The sequence below is a fragment of the Falco naumanni genome, chromosome 15 (genome assembly GCF_017639655.2).
Source record: "Falco naumanni isolate bFalNau1 chromosome 15, bFalNau1.pat, whole genome shotgun sequence".
NCBI classification, from domain to species: domain Eukaryota; kingdom Metazoa; phylum Chordata; class Aves; order Falconiformes; family Falconidae; genus Falco; species Falco naumanni.
The window spans coordinates 15,075,357-15,091,170 of record NC_054068.1 but is presented as its reverse complement, the minus strand read 5'-3'; the positions used below and the strand labels follow the sequence as shown (position 1 = coordinate 15,091,170).

General features: G+C 37.0%; 1 protein-coding gene across 2 annotated transcripts in view; it reads right to left on the bottom strand.

Annotated features, from left to right (window-relative positions):
- The window catches only part of LONP2 (lon peptidase 2, peroxisomal), a 43,252-nt gene that overhangs the window by 21,952 nt on the left and 5,486 nt on the right, over nucleotides 1–15,814 (bottom strand). For both annotated transcript variants that reach the window (XM_040615411.1, XM_040615410.1), the window contains exons 7-9: nucleotides 14,412–14,670; nucleotides 6,412–6,553; nucleotides 305–455 (exon numbers count right to left, since the gene is read on the bottom strand). In XM_040615411.1, coding sequence (XP_040471345.1) covers nucleotides 305–455; nucleotides 6,412–6,553; nucleotides 14,412–14,670 — 552 coding nt within the window. The remainder of the gene's footprint in view (nucleotides 1–304; nucleotides 456–6,411; nucleotides 6,554–14,411; nucleotides 14,671–15,814) is intronic.

Here is a 15,814-nt window from a genome sequence, read left to right as displayed (position 1 = left end):
TTGGACTCTGTTACAAAGATGCATCAGCCAACAGCCAGTTAGAATACAAACACATCAATTAGTGAAAATTACACAATGTACCTCCATATACCTGGAACTGAATTTTCTGAAGTGCAATGCTAAATTTCATTCTCATGGCAGAGGCCATAGTGGAGGCATCTTGACAATGTTTTAACGATTCTGGCTGTTCAGTCTAGTTTCCTGGCAGGCTTACCCTAAAGAACTGCTTTTCATTTCAGGAAAAACACCCCAACATCGTTTAAGGCCTTGCAATAGCCATTTAATGAAAACACTGTAGCATTACCTGGAACTTGAATAATTTCCATTCTGTCCAGCAGAGCAGGTGGGATGGTAGCTGTTGTATTGGCCGTAGCTATAAAAAGGACTTGGGACAGATCAAAGGCTACATTTAAGTAGTGATCAGTGAAACTGTGATTTTGTTCTGGATCCAAGACCTTCAACAAGAAAGAACACAAAATTGATGCAGTCGCTCAATCAGAAGTAAATAAAATATGCACATTTTTATTATATTTATTTGGATCTGTCAAATCTGACTTTACATTCATAAAATGAGTTACGAATATTAATAAAGCCTGACCTTGAATATCCTGCCTTGTTCCAATTACTCTGTAACTACATCCCACACCCCATGCAAAAAAAAAAAAAAAAAAAAAAAAGTAATTTCCCCATTAGTTCTTTTTACCCTTTTCTAAAGATGGCTGCAGCATTTCTCCAGTCATCAAGTACCTCCTGTAAGCTAACTCCACGACCTCTTGCAGATGGCAGAGTGGCCCTTTCAAGGACTCTCAGCACCCTCGGAAAAGCAGTCCATGCGGTCCCATGGACTTGTATAATTCTCTCAAGTAATCCCTAACTCCAACCGTCACCTGCTGCTGGTAGCTCCTCCTGCTCTAAGCACACCAACCTGAGAGATCTCACCGTGAAGACCAAGGGGAAGAACACAGATTATCGCAGCCTTATCTGCCCCACTCATTCAGCTTTCTCCAGCTGTTTACTACTAACCTAATCGTAGCTCTTCTTACTACCCATGACATCCCATGCAAGTCTTGACTCTAGGGGAGCCCTGGCTTTCCCAACACAATCTTTGCATTTTTGTTTTTTCCCCAAATTTTGCAATTAAAAAATGGAGACAAAATTAAACAAGCACTGAAGAACAACACCACAGTCTGACCAAACTAAAAAATTTACTGCACAGAGTAGAACTATGGCTTAAATAACAGCGTTGTCTTCCTATTGCTTTTAGTACTATTTATGTGTGCTAATGTAGCAGGCGCATATATTTAAGCTATTACTTGAATAAGCTGTTTTTCTGCATTAGGTCATAAATAAACTATGTGGATCGCAAGTGTACTAAGGTGCTGTCTTGTGGGATTTTTTTAACAGTACTGAAAATTGGAAGTTCATTGTACATGGCAATCCACACTTTGCTTCTACATCACCACCCGTGAACCACCTCCATTCCACCCCACCTTGACGTACGGCCACACTTTTCCTTCCCAAATGATGAATTACCTATGCTACACCGGCATGGAAAATTCTCACGTTACAAATAATGGGACCTATGCATCTCCTGAGAAATAGCGCCCTGCTGTCAAAATAATTCATCTGCCTACACCCAAATGAATGCACCCCTTGTCTTAGCAACTTGAACTATAGCCAAGAAGAGTGCTGATAATTCTAAAAAATGGAATTTGGGCACTTCTTAGTTGGTTATGAAAGAAACGATTCTGAATTTTCACTACTCTTAAATTCTGTTCAGTCTTTGAAAAGTTAAAAATCTTTAGAACAGAAGTTTTATGATCACAACAAACCAGCAAAATACTTTTTTTTCACAGAATGCCAGAAACAGTGCTGAACTTTTTTAAAAATGAACAATTTCTGATTTATTTTGAAGTACTCCACAGATTTGAGACTACTATTTGGAAATGTGTTGCAGCTGTAATAAAACAAAAGTTATATGTTCCCCTTAATAGTGAAATCTTAAAACATACTGAGGCATATGCCTAAATTCTAAAACTACAGTTGGAACTCGGTGAATGCCATTGTTCATTGGCTATAAGCTATTCAAAGCTTCGCTGCTTACCCTCTCCAGCAAGCAGCTGCTATCATTTACTCCATTCTTTACCGAGGAAGGCACAGGCCTTGAAGTATCCTGACTAGCCAAGTACACTGATGCATAATTCAATCAGTTATAGATGTTTCTTACCTCCACTAATCCTACAAACTAGCCCTAAAATGTAAGGGGACTCAACAACAGGCAGTGTATCCAGCATAGCATCTACAAACTGTCTTCAAAGAAACCAGATCTACAGGAAATATTAGTCTCCCATTCAAAGTCCACTCTTGCAAAACTGATTTAAACAGCAAATCCTAACCCAATTTACCCTTCTTTTTTTCAACACTGGTAACACAGTATTTCCCATCTACTAGCTGAAGCACTTGCAACTACTTCCAAAGATGCTGAAAAACAATGTATTCTCTCAGACCAAGTTGTCGCATTTATCTTAAGTGCATGTTTTTCTCTCCTTCTAGTCTGCAACTTCAGAATCCTACTACGTGGTAAACTGATGTTTACAATATTATTTACAAAGATATATAAAATACTGATGCCACACTCATGTGCAAACAATGAGCATGTATCCAATAGAGGTAAAGGAAACTAGTCAAACCCAACATAGATTATATCTAAAAACGTGAATTATCTGAGATACAAGGGCTACAGTTTCTCTGGACTAATAATTCTTTGTCGTGGTAACAATTTCTTAGAATAAGACATAAAACAGTATCATGCCTATATGCATTTTCCAAAGCAAATAGAACTACTCTTCAGCTAGGTATCCATGCTAAAGGTCAAGTTCAAAAGTTTTCAAAGATACTCAACTAATACAAAATTATCAAGTACAAAAAGAACATTCAGTGAACAAAACAACGTGGTTAATTTATGGCCAACAGCTCACAGGCATACAAAGGCTTCTCTGTACCAGCTTTTTATTACCACAAAATCCAGAATAAGTTCCATTAACATTTAATTGCCTGTCTATGCTCCTGGTCTAATTTCCCTGCATACAAATACTCACTATCAGGCACTTGGATCCATTTCTGTTTTCTTCTGTTTTAAACAGAGGTCATCTAAATTTAGACTAAAATATTCCCTTGTTGATGAACAGTAACTGGAAATAGGAAGACATTCTGTTTTGCTTAAGCAACAACTCTGCAGAAGCACTAGAACTAAACACATATCTGGCAATTATAAAACATCAAGCTTTGCTTCCAAGCTTACAGGGTATAGCAATTTTCTTCTTGAATATATTCCATGGTAGACAGTCAGTGAGAATTTAACACACCTACACATTAAGGAAAAAAGGATGTGTCTTTTATGTTTAATGACGGCACTTACCAAACAAGCAGCAACAGTCTGAAAAACAAACGTGCCATTTAGGTGACCACTTACTATTGTTTGCTCTCCAACATAATAGCCACCTTTGCTCATTCCAGATGGACTTTCCAACAAGGTAAACCACAAAAAGCAGATGAAAATTAAGCTGTTATGTCCAGGCATGACTTCTCCATTAGAAGAGGTAAAGCACCTGCTTCAGGATGTTTAGACAGCAGTAGAGAGGTATACAGATCTCACATGGGAGCAGCCCAGACATGGTTAATAGGGCAATTACTTCTCCAGATGCAACTAATGGTCAATTAGCAATGACTTACATGAAGACTGCTGCCCCAGCAGACAGTTGGAAGCTAACCTGACCAGTCTCAGCTGGAAAAACCCATGGCAGGAGCCGAGTGGAATATCACTGAGAATGTGGTTTTAAAATGAGGAAAACAGAAACATCCCAAAGCAGCAGCAAAGCATAAAAAATTCAAACACAAATAACTAAAAAATAAATTAATTTCATTTACCATCACAGACTTGACAGGACAGAAGAACAGAAATGCTAATTCTCTATTGCAAAACAAGGTATGAAAAATAAATTAAAAGAAGAGGCAAAAGTTGAATAAATTAACACTATTAATGTACAGATCTGGATTCATGATTGGAACACTTCCAAAAAAGGTTACGATCTTTTCAAGAAATGCCAAATAATTGCTTCATTACTAATTTTGACTGCCTGGCAAACAAGTGTCAGCTAGCTAACAAAATTTGATTCTCAGGTATTTTTTTCATCCATGCATTGACAAGATGTAGGCCAACTTAGTTCAATATCTAAAGGAGAAATGACAGAAGAAATAGCAATCTCGGAAACAGAGCTCATTACCATTAACAGCAAAGAGTAAATAAAATCCTGTAAGTGAAAAGTACCAAGGAAATGTGTTTGAATACTTGTGACACTCCCCTACTTTTTCTTCTGGCACTTAGAAACTTCTCATGCACCCTAGAAATGTGTACTACAGACTTGAGAAACACACAAGTACAGGACCATAACTATAATTTTTAAAACCTAGAAAGGTGAAGCCATGGCATCTTCCATTATTTAAATTATTAGTAGTTCACGTTAACATGCAAAGATCAAAACAGAGCTCTCAAACCACTGCCTGTTCATACACTGATTTTCAAAGAACTAGTTGGCCTTGTCAAAACAGTAATTTTACACTCTCTAGCAGGAACAAAATAACGACATTTGTAGAAAGTCAATTGACATTTCATTTGCAGAAAGTCATACAGCATAGAGATGAGCTCATGACACCTTAAGTAGCATTTTTCATATTCAGATCACTGTATTAAGCACTGTCAGTCAAAAAGAGCCATCAGAATGACACTAAGTAAATATCACCAGAACCACTTTCATCCCACCTACAACTACCCAGCGACAGAAGTTACCACACCTTAAGCCTGACAACTGAGATGCTTCTAGGATTATGCCCTAAATCATTTCAGTGAAAGTGAGCCAGGCTAGCTCAAAAAACTTTGGACAAATATTTTTTATTAACCCAACTACTTTTGACTGAAACAGGTAAGGAACAATCACGGAAGTAGTTCAGCTGAAACAGTGATAGGATGGTAGCCCCTACAGCCAGAGCAAACATAGGAGATGTAGAGAGTGTAAAATACAGCAGTATAAGGAAATTCTAAGTGTGCATAACACCAAAACCATTAAGCATGCTAGCGCTACATCTGCTCCGGACTACCTCAATTGTTTCAGCCTAACCCAGCCTTGCTGTGCCATTACGTTCCTTGTTCCCTCCTTCCCTCATCATCAATGCCAGCACAGGAAGATGTATACAGCCTTCTGCAGTAAGATGCCAGAGCAGGGAAATGCTCTTTGTCACTTCCCCCTACCTGAGGAGATGGCTCCTTCCTCTCTTCAGCAAACGGCTAGAAAAAACCCGCTGAATATGCAAATCAGTGGAATGAGGAATTGTACTGGGATATCATCATGTGTCATACTCCAGAGAAAAAAAGGGTTCTGGCAACTCATCACTGCTCCCTGCTACAGACTCCTCTAACAGATGAAGCCTGCAAGGCCTAGGTCTCAATTCATCTTCTTCACAATCGCTCAAGTTTTAGCCTCCTGAAATCCCAACAACCAACCTAATAAATAACATCTCAACAGTTGATGGATTTACAAAATATTCCAACAGTATCTTGTTCACCAAAGTCCTTACTTGTGTCTCCCAGATTTTACTTGTGTCTTTAAGCAAGTCAGCTTTAACACCTCTAAATTCTCTGTGATAAAATAACTGCACCACATGCTTCAAAATTGGATTCATTTATATCTTGGTCTGAGTCCCAGAATTTCAGAAAAAACACACTTAACAACTGACTCCCATGGAAAGCAAACACTCACCACATCATAATCAGTCAAGGAATGGGGATCTGTGACTTAAATTAAAAACTTAAGTTCAGAGAATTACAATACTAATTGAAGAAATGCTGCTAAAAGTACATGCAGCTATTCCATATTACATGCTAGGTAAAACACTCAGCTCCAACATAAGCTTGTACCATCAAAAGCTTAAAAAATATACCCAAATTGTTCCAAGAAAGAAAGGGAAACCTTGGAAAAGTCCAGCTACCGTCTGGCTCTCTAAAGCTCTTTCTTATAACTAACTTGGTCATTAAAAAAAATCAACGTCTTGAAATTCCCCAAACAAGTATTAGGGCTTGAACAGTCTTTAAATATAGAAAACGCTTAGCAAAAATACATCCTTGTGTTTAAGTGCCGATCACTTTGGTTAAATATATCTTACTTGGCATACTATAAAGGCATTTGTATTGTGCACAACTGACAGAAATCCGCCGTCAAAACATAGTAGCTAGTACTTAAATAAAAAAAGCTGACATTGTCAGGCTATCATTTGTCCAGTGAAGCTTCGTATCTATTCCAGTATTTTAATTATTTTTTATTACAAAAGAAAGAATGCTTGTAATTTAACACCACTTACCTCAAGCAAGGCTGCTGCGGGATCCCCCTGCAAGCTCTTCCCCAGTTTATCAACCTCATCTAACAGGAATACTGGATTGTTAACCCCAACAGTCTTCAGTCCATTGATTATTCGGCCAGGCATACTGCCAACATAGGTGCGCCTGTGAAAAACAAACGTATATGGGGAGAGAGGGGCCAGACACGTAACAGAAGTAGAAACATAAAAAATAAAGGAAAACATAAGAGTAAGCAGCTTTGTAACTGTTCTTGCTTTTTTGCAAATCTAGTTGATAAAAATACGGAATATGCATCTGAACTAATACAAGCAATTATCAGCAGATGAAAATTCCAGTTCCATGGTGCACGAGTTGGTCTGGAAAGATAAAACATACGCATTAAAGTTTATCTACATTTTATGGTTTGCAGGCATTTTACATGATCCAGTACAAGCATCCTTGTACTGTATGAACAAGCAGAAGCAGATTTGTGAATCTCATTAATAGTAACATTTTAATAAGGATGATACTGGGGTTTTGTCATCACAAAAGAGTTCACACAGCATGTTACAAATTAGGATAAAATTCCAAATATGCTGAATTATCCATGTTCCCAGATACACATCATACATTAATTAATACAAAAAGTAATTGTATTTACTATGACACTTCAACATGAAATGAAAAACTAGAACAGTGCAACAGAACAAGGAAGTTATGAGTCTGAATTTATTCAACAAAGGTAGAAAAAACTTTTCTACACAATGCAAAAGCAACTACATTTTACATGCATATTTATTCTTTCTTTGCTGCATTTATTACAGCCTTTTTTGCTTGTGCCATAACTAAACAAAATAATATAATTAAGAGTGTGAAGTGCTGGTCACTCACTCAAGAAGACAGAGGCACATAAAGTGCTGAATTACAGTACCTACCTCATGACCCTCACAAAGCAGATATGCAGAACAGGCCTGCTTTGCCATATGATCTGTTTTAATATGGTCCAAAATAAACAGGATGACATTTAAAAAGACAAAACCAAACATACCACGGGAGTAATTTCAAAAGATGCTAGAGAAGACTTTAAATATAAAAAAACACAACAAAACAACTCAAACCACACGGCAATAGTGTTAGTTCCACGTAACGTTTAACCACTGAAGGAAAAAAAATGCAGTTACTGTATTTAATTCTAGATCTAGGCAAAAATAAAAGCTTTTAAGATCTTCTAAATAGCCAGAATTGCAACAGAATTTCAGTTTGCCTATCACTTCTTTCATGAGACAGCTGCTAATGACTGGTGCAGCCAGCATGCAATAGTTTATCACCTCACTGCTTTTGTGTAGTCTTACTCTGCAGCGAGTGGATTCCTCTCCACTGAGGCTTGCACTATATAATATTTATTACAGATCAAGAACCTGCATGGGAGAACTATTATAATAGCATGCCACTTCACTCTCCATCTGCACACTGTCGACCTTGCCAAAAGAATGAGAGGATTCTATTAAATGCAATCAGAAAACTACAAGACCGAAGAATTGAAGTTCACAGAAGTGAACCTTTTACTGGTGCAACCAAATTAATCACTGTAGCAATCTGGGGGTCGCTTTTGTTTTTTTTGTTGTTACTTTTTTTGTTTTGGGTTTTGTTTGTTGGTGGTAGTTTCTGTTGCTGTTTTGGTTTGGGTTTGTTTTTTTTTTATTTTGGTTTTGTTTTTTAACAAAAGCTGCTAACTGCACAAGTAAATAATTTTATATGCTTCAGAGAAAATGCAGCCTGACTTTTTCAATATTCTATTTATGCCAGTAATAGGATAACATAATTAGGTAAACTTTACACATTCTTTCTTGCTTGGTACATCATTCTCATGCACATGCTTAAAGAAAGTACACTTTCTTAATGAATGTTTGTGTTTTTATATACATAAACTTCTATCTGAATGCTATAAAATTTTGACATATCTATGTTCCATCTAGTTTTAAGAAACAGCTTTGGTTTATAAAAAAAAATGAAGGTAAACTGGGTTTCTTTAGTCAAGGGAAAGCAGTGTGAATAATCATTCTTTCTCTCCCTGCACCATCCAATTGCACAGGTCAAAAGATAGTAAGTGTTAGGTACCAAAAGGTTTTCTGAATAATAAATTTGTTTGTTTATACCCATGCACACACATATACCACTTTTAAAAACTTTCTTGGGAGTTTTTCCAAATAGAAGCACTTAAAAAACCCCACCACAAAACAGGAAGAGATTCTTCTTTCCTGAGATTAAAAAAAGCTGTTATTAATAGATTGAAATACTTCCCCCGCAACAAACAACCCTGAAAATAGACTTCAAGTCACAGTCATTTTAGATTCAAGTAGATTTGGGTATTTAATGACATATTTACAGATGTGGAAGATTCTCACAGGTACAGGATCTTCCAGTAAGACTTAAGTGTTGTACACAGGTTTCTTGACATTTTAAAATAAACCATACAGTAGGTAGGCTGAAGGACAGTGTATCAAGATCTGTGGTGAAGAAAAAGCAGAAAAAAGCAAATACTCAAGATAACTTACAACAAGTCAAGTGAGATCAATACCTTGGAGAAATACAACTTTGAAAGTATAAAAATTAAGCAGCTTTTAAAGCAAGCAATAAGAAAAACACTCTAGCAGTGACAGAAAATCATTAACATTTTTTTATGCACCCTGTCCAAAGTAAGCCTTGGGTCATGAGCTACCGTATAAAACACTTAAATAGAAACCACAGTCCAAATGAAATGGATCCAGTGTTATGAAAAGGATTAAATGGTTCCCTATACAGCCCAGGAGTTCTTCAGGAAACTCAAAGGTCAAAAACAAAGGAACTATTGTTGAAAATATGGAGCAGTTCCACAAAATACTCAGTCTCCACAGAATGAGGGTTAACAGATGAGAAAGGCGGACAGTGGCTAGAAACATTCTGCTCTTCCTTTTACTACCTGACAATTGACTGTTCTCAGTCTTCCCCTCTTGTACTGTCTTCTCATTTGTATGTTCAATCATTGCTAGACTTGGCAAATCGAAACAGCTAAGCCTAATCTAAATGTTTAATTACTGCACTAAATTGCAAATAAAAGCATGCTTAAATTTATTTATGTAATTTGATCAGGTATCATAAAACAGAAACTCTGACTATAAATTTTAGGATAACAGATACTTAGGTATCTATTCACTCTTCCCACGTGTAACAGTCTAAATCTTCAATACATCTTCATTTATTAGAGACAGATCAATACCTATTTTATTACACTATTACTCAAAGACTCAAGATCTCCAAGGCAAGTAAAGAATGCTAATGCAAATATCATATGTGGGATGACAAAGAACACTAGCATAGTATTATACCTTCAATATACCAACACAGGTAGCCTGTTTTAATTTCTAAATGGTTATTATGGAACGCATCTCAACATGAGCTTTCGGTAAGACACACCCTGCAGATATTTACATATAAAACTACCAGAACATATTAAAATTACAAGCAGATATGGCCATTTATCTGTCTGGACATTAACCTTTGCCTTGTAACTGGTGAAACTGAATGCTGTTTGTGAACAGCAGCCACCGAACGTGACGTTATTAACTTTCATTATTTTAGCCAGAGCTGAAAGGAGGAAAACCAATATTCTTCATTAGCATTTTTAATGACATGATGTGGTTTTGCTCATTTTTTGATGCACTGTTTCTCTCCGTGCATTAAACCTAGAGAGTCAGCTGCTTTCCGTTCAAAACAGGAAGCACAGATAAGTTTCCTGGTTATCTCACTTCTGTAGTAACAAGTTAAAAAAAATTCTTAAGAGCTCATGCCACAAAAGGTCTGTAGTTTAGTAATATTTATTTTTATATCAGTGAAAAGGTACCTTTAAAAAACCCTAGAGTTGTCCAGCATGTCGTTAGGAGCTATGTATCCTAGAAAATGCAAAAAGACAGCTGGGAAATCTAACCTTGCTGGCCCTCCCAACGTAAACTGGGAATGTGTTGAATCAGAACCCCTAAAGCAGTACCAGTATTACCAATGAAAACACATCTCACTGTCTTTGTACTGCTCTAAAGACAGAAAGTTTTAAATTGTTTTTAGCTACAGCTGTTTTCAAGCTGTAGGAAAAGGTAACAAAGTTAATGCCACCAAAGAAACTATTTCTAAACACAGTTGCACAAGGTCAGAGGCTATATTTTTGCAAGGAGGGAGGTTGTGTTTACTCAAGCGCTTTACAAATGTATCTATGCTTTGTACTTGTGTAACACAGCTACTGCTCTCACAGGTGAAACCCTGCAAGGTTTGCTTTTTTTCCCTGCTGCAACAAGGGCCCTGTGCCCCACCTCTGCTAGCACAGCTGTACCGGCGAGGAACGACACCTTTTCTCACACTGATGCACCTGAACAAGTCTTCAGCACAGACCTAAGTCAGAAGTAAACTATCCAAACTTCTAGAAACTGAAAAGCAACGGTAATATAAGAAAGAGTGCTGCACAGAGAGGTGAGAGAGTGAAAAGAGAGCCTTACAGTGATCTCATCAGCACGACTATAAATAAACGGTGCAATTACATCTTCCCTTTTAAAAATAGAAAGTCACACACACATGCAGAGAAGATCATATAGTTCCTGTATAAAACAAAGTATCAGTACTGAGATCTCAAATGCAGTAAGCTTCCTGGGAAAAGGTTCTAAATCATCCCTCAGGGTGCTTTGGTTACTTTTTTTTAAAATACAAGTTAACAACAAATGTAAACCTGCAAACATTAACATAAGGTACAAATGAGTAGTAAATGCAAACAACAGCTGGAGGTTGTCTGATAAAGCAGTTCTGGTTTTGCACCAAGACAATTTCATTCTGGGAATGCAGAACAGTAGCTGCTACTCTTCACCCAATTAAAAAAAAAAAAAAAAAAAAAAAGGATTCACAAACCCCAGCTGCAGGCGCACGATCCACACTGAAATGGCAAAAACTAGGTGTTTCTGCCTGCCCTAGTTACACACCGCATGGAACCGCACACGTACTGAAACACCCCTCCCCACCCTGCTGCAGTCTGACAGTTGACTTCGCTTGCTGAATCTATCAGTCAGCATCTTGTAACAGTAATAAGCAGCCAAAGTGAATGCTATTTCAGGCAGTATTTGCTTGTGAGTGAAACCGAACAACAGTTTCTTTCTTAATGTTCTAGTACATTTAGTACATTTCTTTAAATGTTTAGTACATTAGTAAGTACATGCAGTATCATTCTTCTGCAACGTTAATGGAATCCTTAACTTCAGCCTTAAAGCCTAATAAGGAGCTTTTAGGAGAAAAAGAATGGCTCCTAACATGTAATATTAGAAAATCAGCCTACTTAGCAGTTACATTCAGAGAACAGGAGCCTATGTCTCCTTCACTTTCAGACCACCTCTGTAATCCTTCTCCACAACTGCCACCAGACGCACAATATGGATTTACTTGACTGAGAATAACTTGAAGGATTTATTCACGCAAAAGGACATTACAGAGAGAGGTCTAAGAAAAGCTGTGGTTTTAATTTGATTAAATCTTATTCTAAGAAGCAGAAAAATATGCTGCAGAACTAAAAAAATAGTATGCAACAGCTGGGTTTTCATTTTACCTACAAAAAACTTGCAGAAGCAGTTGGTTCCAAGGACTCCTATCAACTGCTCTAAAGTTTGTTTTTAAACTACATACTTGTTTGTTGAAAAGTAACCACATGATATTCTTGCTAATTCTAGATGGTACTTTGCTGATGAGAAAAACCGTCTTACCAAATACTTTCCATCAGCTAATTACAAGAAATTACCTGTATTAGTGATTTAATAACACTCTCAAAAATACTACAGTGGCAGCCACAAACACCTGAATTTAAAAGTTTTTAAAAGCCTCATTATCACATGGCTCTAGCTGTCTTTATTAGGTTTAAGCACAAGATAGAAAGCCAAACCAAACAAACAAAAAAAAAAACACCACACCCCAAACCAAACCAAACCAACAACAAAAAAACCTAGTAAGGAATTACTGTCAACTGAGTAAGAGTTGATGACAGTTCCTGTCAGTTACACAGACACGGTTTCCCTGTTACAAAGGCTTCAGTCCTACCGTGGCCTGGTAAAGTTACTCAGCTCTATAATGCTTAGTATTCAACAGCCTCTGGTGGTTTCAGTTCGCATAGCAACATGTCGTTACATTTTAAATTGGTTTTAGGATCCACACCATAAGTAATATGAAAACATCAGAATTCTTACGTATTAAACGGTGAATAACAACACAGTTTATGAATTACAGGAATAATGCATAGTGAAAGAAGGTGACAGAGTTTCATTTCTTTTTCCACGAGTGTGTAAGTAAATGGGTGAAAAGGTTTACGAAGGTTTACAAAACAGTCAGACCGCAGGCACAAGGTGCTGCTGTGCAGTAATAAACAATGCCTTAAATCAAATCTATCTACAAACCCCCAGTGGCTGCTGGCTATGTTGACCAAACCTACACTACAAAAACCCCCAAACTTTACAGATGATTCTTTCAAGCTACAAAATCTAGGCAAGTGTCAAACACTCCAGAAAACAAAACTCCTGCAAATTTGCCATAGAAGAATGTGCACAGGAATAAGCGCATGTTGCTTATTTTATCAAGGATGCTGAACTGAAGGTTTACAGAACAACCCTGTATTTTCAAGTCATCATCAAGTACAAAATCACCATTTTGTTGCTTTTTCATGTCTCATGTTCTAGTCTAGTGACGTAGTATATCATAGTCTGGCTTCCTAGAAATACATTATACTCCAGATTCCTAGAAGTCTATGCATATGTTTAGCACAAGACTTCCCAGTTGGCAAGCACGTTCCTTCCAGTTGGGACTGTGAGCTCCCACCCCTCTAAGGTATTCATACAAGCAACCAGCTTGCACACACGGAAGTCTGAAGTTTGATACCACAAAATGAACTTTTAGTAGGGCATTTCTTTTAAGTTTTCATTAAAATGACATAGGAAAGTGGTAAGAATTCCAAGATCCTTCTTATGCTCGAAAACAAAAATAAATTACAGGATAACCTGGAACTGAAGAAACAATTATGGTGTATTCTGATGATTGAAAGTAGCAGCACAGCCACTGGGCAAAATTATCTGCTACGTGCCATCAAAGAAATAACTGATAGCTTTAATCCACTGTAACTTCCCTACTGCTATAGGGACAAATTTTATTCAATAACATGACTAAAAAAAAACCCAAGCAACCACATGGTTTTACAGATCTTTAGAACACCAACAAAATCATTATTCCAAATTTCCTACACTGTATGCAACAAGCATAAAATATGTTTAATGAAACCAAAAATGCTGCACTGATGTTTGGCATTTATCTACGTTACCCATTCATTATGCTTCCAATTGCAAGAAATGGGGAATGGACTAATAGAAACAAATGGTTTTAAAGACTAAGAAGTAGATACATAAAGAGATGCAAGATCAAAAATGTCCTAAGGAAAGCCACCCCAAAAAATTCCTTTGAGATTCCAGCTTAGGTGTCCTTGTATAAATTTTCTTTTGAAAGGAACTAACAAGTTTGCAATACTAAGTAACTCAGTTGCCATCCTCTACCAACTTTTAAGTACCACTCTAAGTTTCTCCTGTTTTAGCAACAAAGTCATGCACTGCTATTCATAGGCTACTTTGTATAACTTTACATCCCTCTTAAAAAAAGTAGAAAAGTCCGATCCAATATCTAACAGTTTGTGTTAAGACTTTCTTACTCAATTTTACTTCAAAGTGCTAAAATGACTGAGGATGAAATTCCATTCTCCCCCATGACAATAAAGGGCAGGAGCAGAAGGAAAGAATAAAGGCTGTATGTCCACACTAAACATGTATTCCCATTACTTAAATTCTCTCCTGAGTAATACCACTGAATACTTTTGAGTTTGAAATAAGCAAAATTTTTCGTGGTTTAGCTAAACAATGAAAATAATCAATATATTCTGTATGAAACAAAATAAACAACTGCAATTAGGAAAGGAAGTAGTAGTTACCTGTGGCCTCGAATATCAGACTGATCACAGACTCCTCCTAAAGCAATTCTGTGGAATTCTCGGCCCAAAGTCTTCGCAATTGATCTTCCAACACTAGTTTTACCAACTCCTGGAGGCCCCACAAAACAAAGAATGGGGCCCTTGAGGTTGTTTTTAAGTTGTCGGACAGCTAAGTACTCCAAAACCCTCTTCTTCAACTTCTCCATAGCATAATGATCATTATCCAAAACAATTCGAGCTGCACGAATTTCAAGGCGATCTGTCAATCATTGACAACAGAAAAGATATCAGTACATTTACCTTTAAAAATGGATACAATTCATTCTACAATGTAATAGAAACAAACATATTCTCAAGCATGTACATCAATGCAATCCCCCTGACATAAGCATACTTCAGACAATGTTTTCCTAAAACAAAAGTACTGTAATCCTCCTTTAATAAGGAAATTACCTGTAAGCTAGACAGATCATAATACTGATAACAAAATTTTAACCCCCCCATCTTTTCACTGTGTCACACATTGAAATCTGGTTCAAATGAACTTGGTGTGTATTCTAGAACAGTAATTCAATGGCAAGTAAATTTTTCAGCATTTGCTTTCCCACAGAAATAAGCCTGACCCTGTAAGGTCTTCTCAGAAGCCAAATTCATCCCTATGTCTTCATCTACTTACGATAAGGCTCTATAACTATCTCACAGAGCAAGACCTTATCGGCTTGAAGGGCAGCCTTTATTTGCCAATCAAGACTTCAAGTGATTTGGCGCTGTAAAAAACCATCATGTGATACTAGGAGTGGAAAACCTAGTTTTTTGCAATTGCCATAATTTGAGATAAACGGTCAGGCCTCAACGATGGACATTAACTAATGCTTTACACAGAGCGGGAATTTCTTGCCCAAAGCAGCTGTCTTCTCTGCTCTACAGTGAAGAGAGTAAGCAGAAGGCAGCTGAAGTCTATCAAGTCTGCACACACCCACCCTTCAAATTCTATGCATTCCAGATGCAGACCCCTCATACCAGTTATTTCACTTATAGACAATTATGATTAAATTCTCATCATCAACTGTGCAACTTTTTGTCATGAACCACTGAAAAAAAAAATTCACTAGTGAACATTATTTTCTATTGGATTTTCTATTTTTATTCACTGTAGCAAGTCCAAAGCATTACTCACATGAATGTGAATACAAACTTTGCGACTTTGCTTGAATTAAAAACTTCAAACTAAATGTGACATGGCACACTTTTACAACATTCAAGATCAACTTTCACCAAAAAAAAATTCTGCTAGGACATGAATGTCAACAAATATTTTATTCATTTTGGGATTCTTTGAATAATACCATAGATGTCTGCAAAGATCTGCAGGCAGCTCTTTTTACAATTTGATGATTAAATAA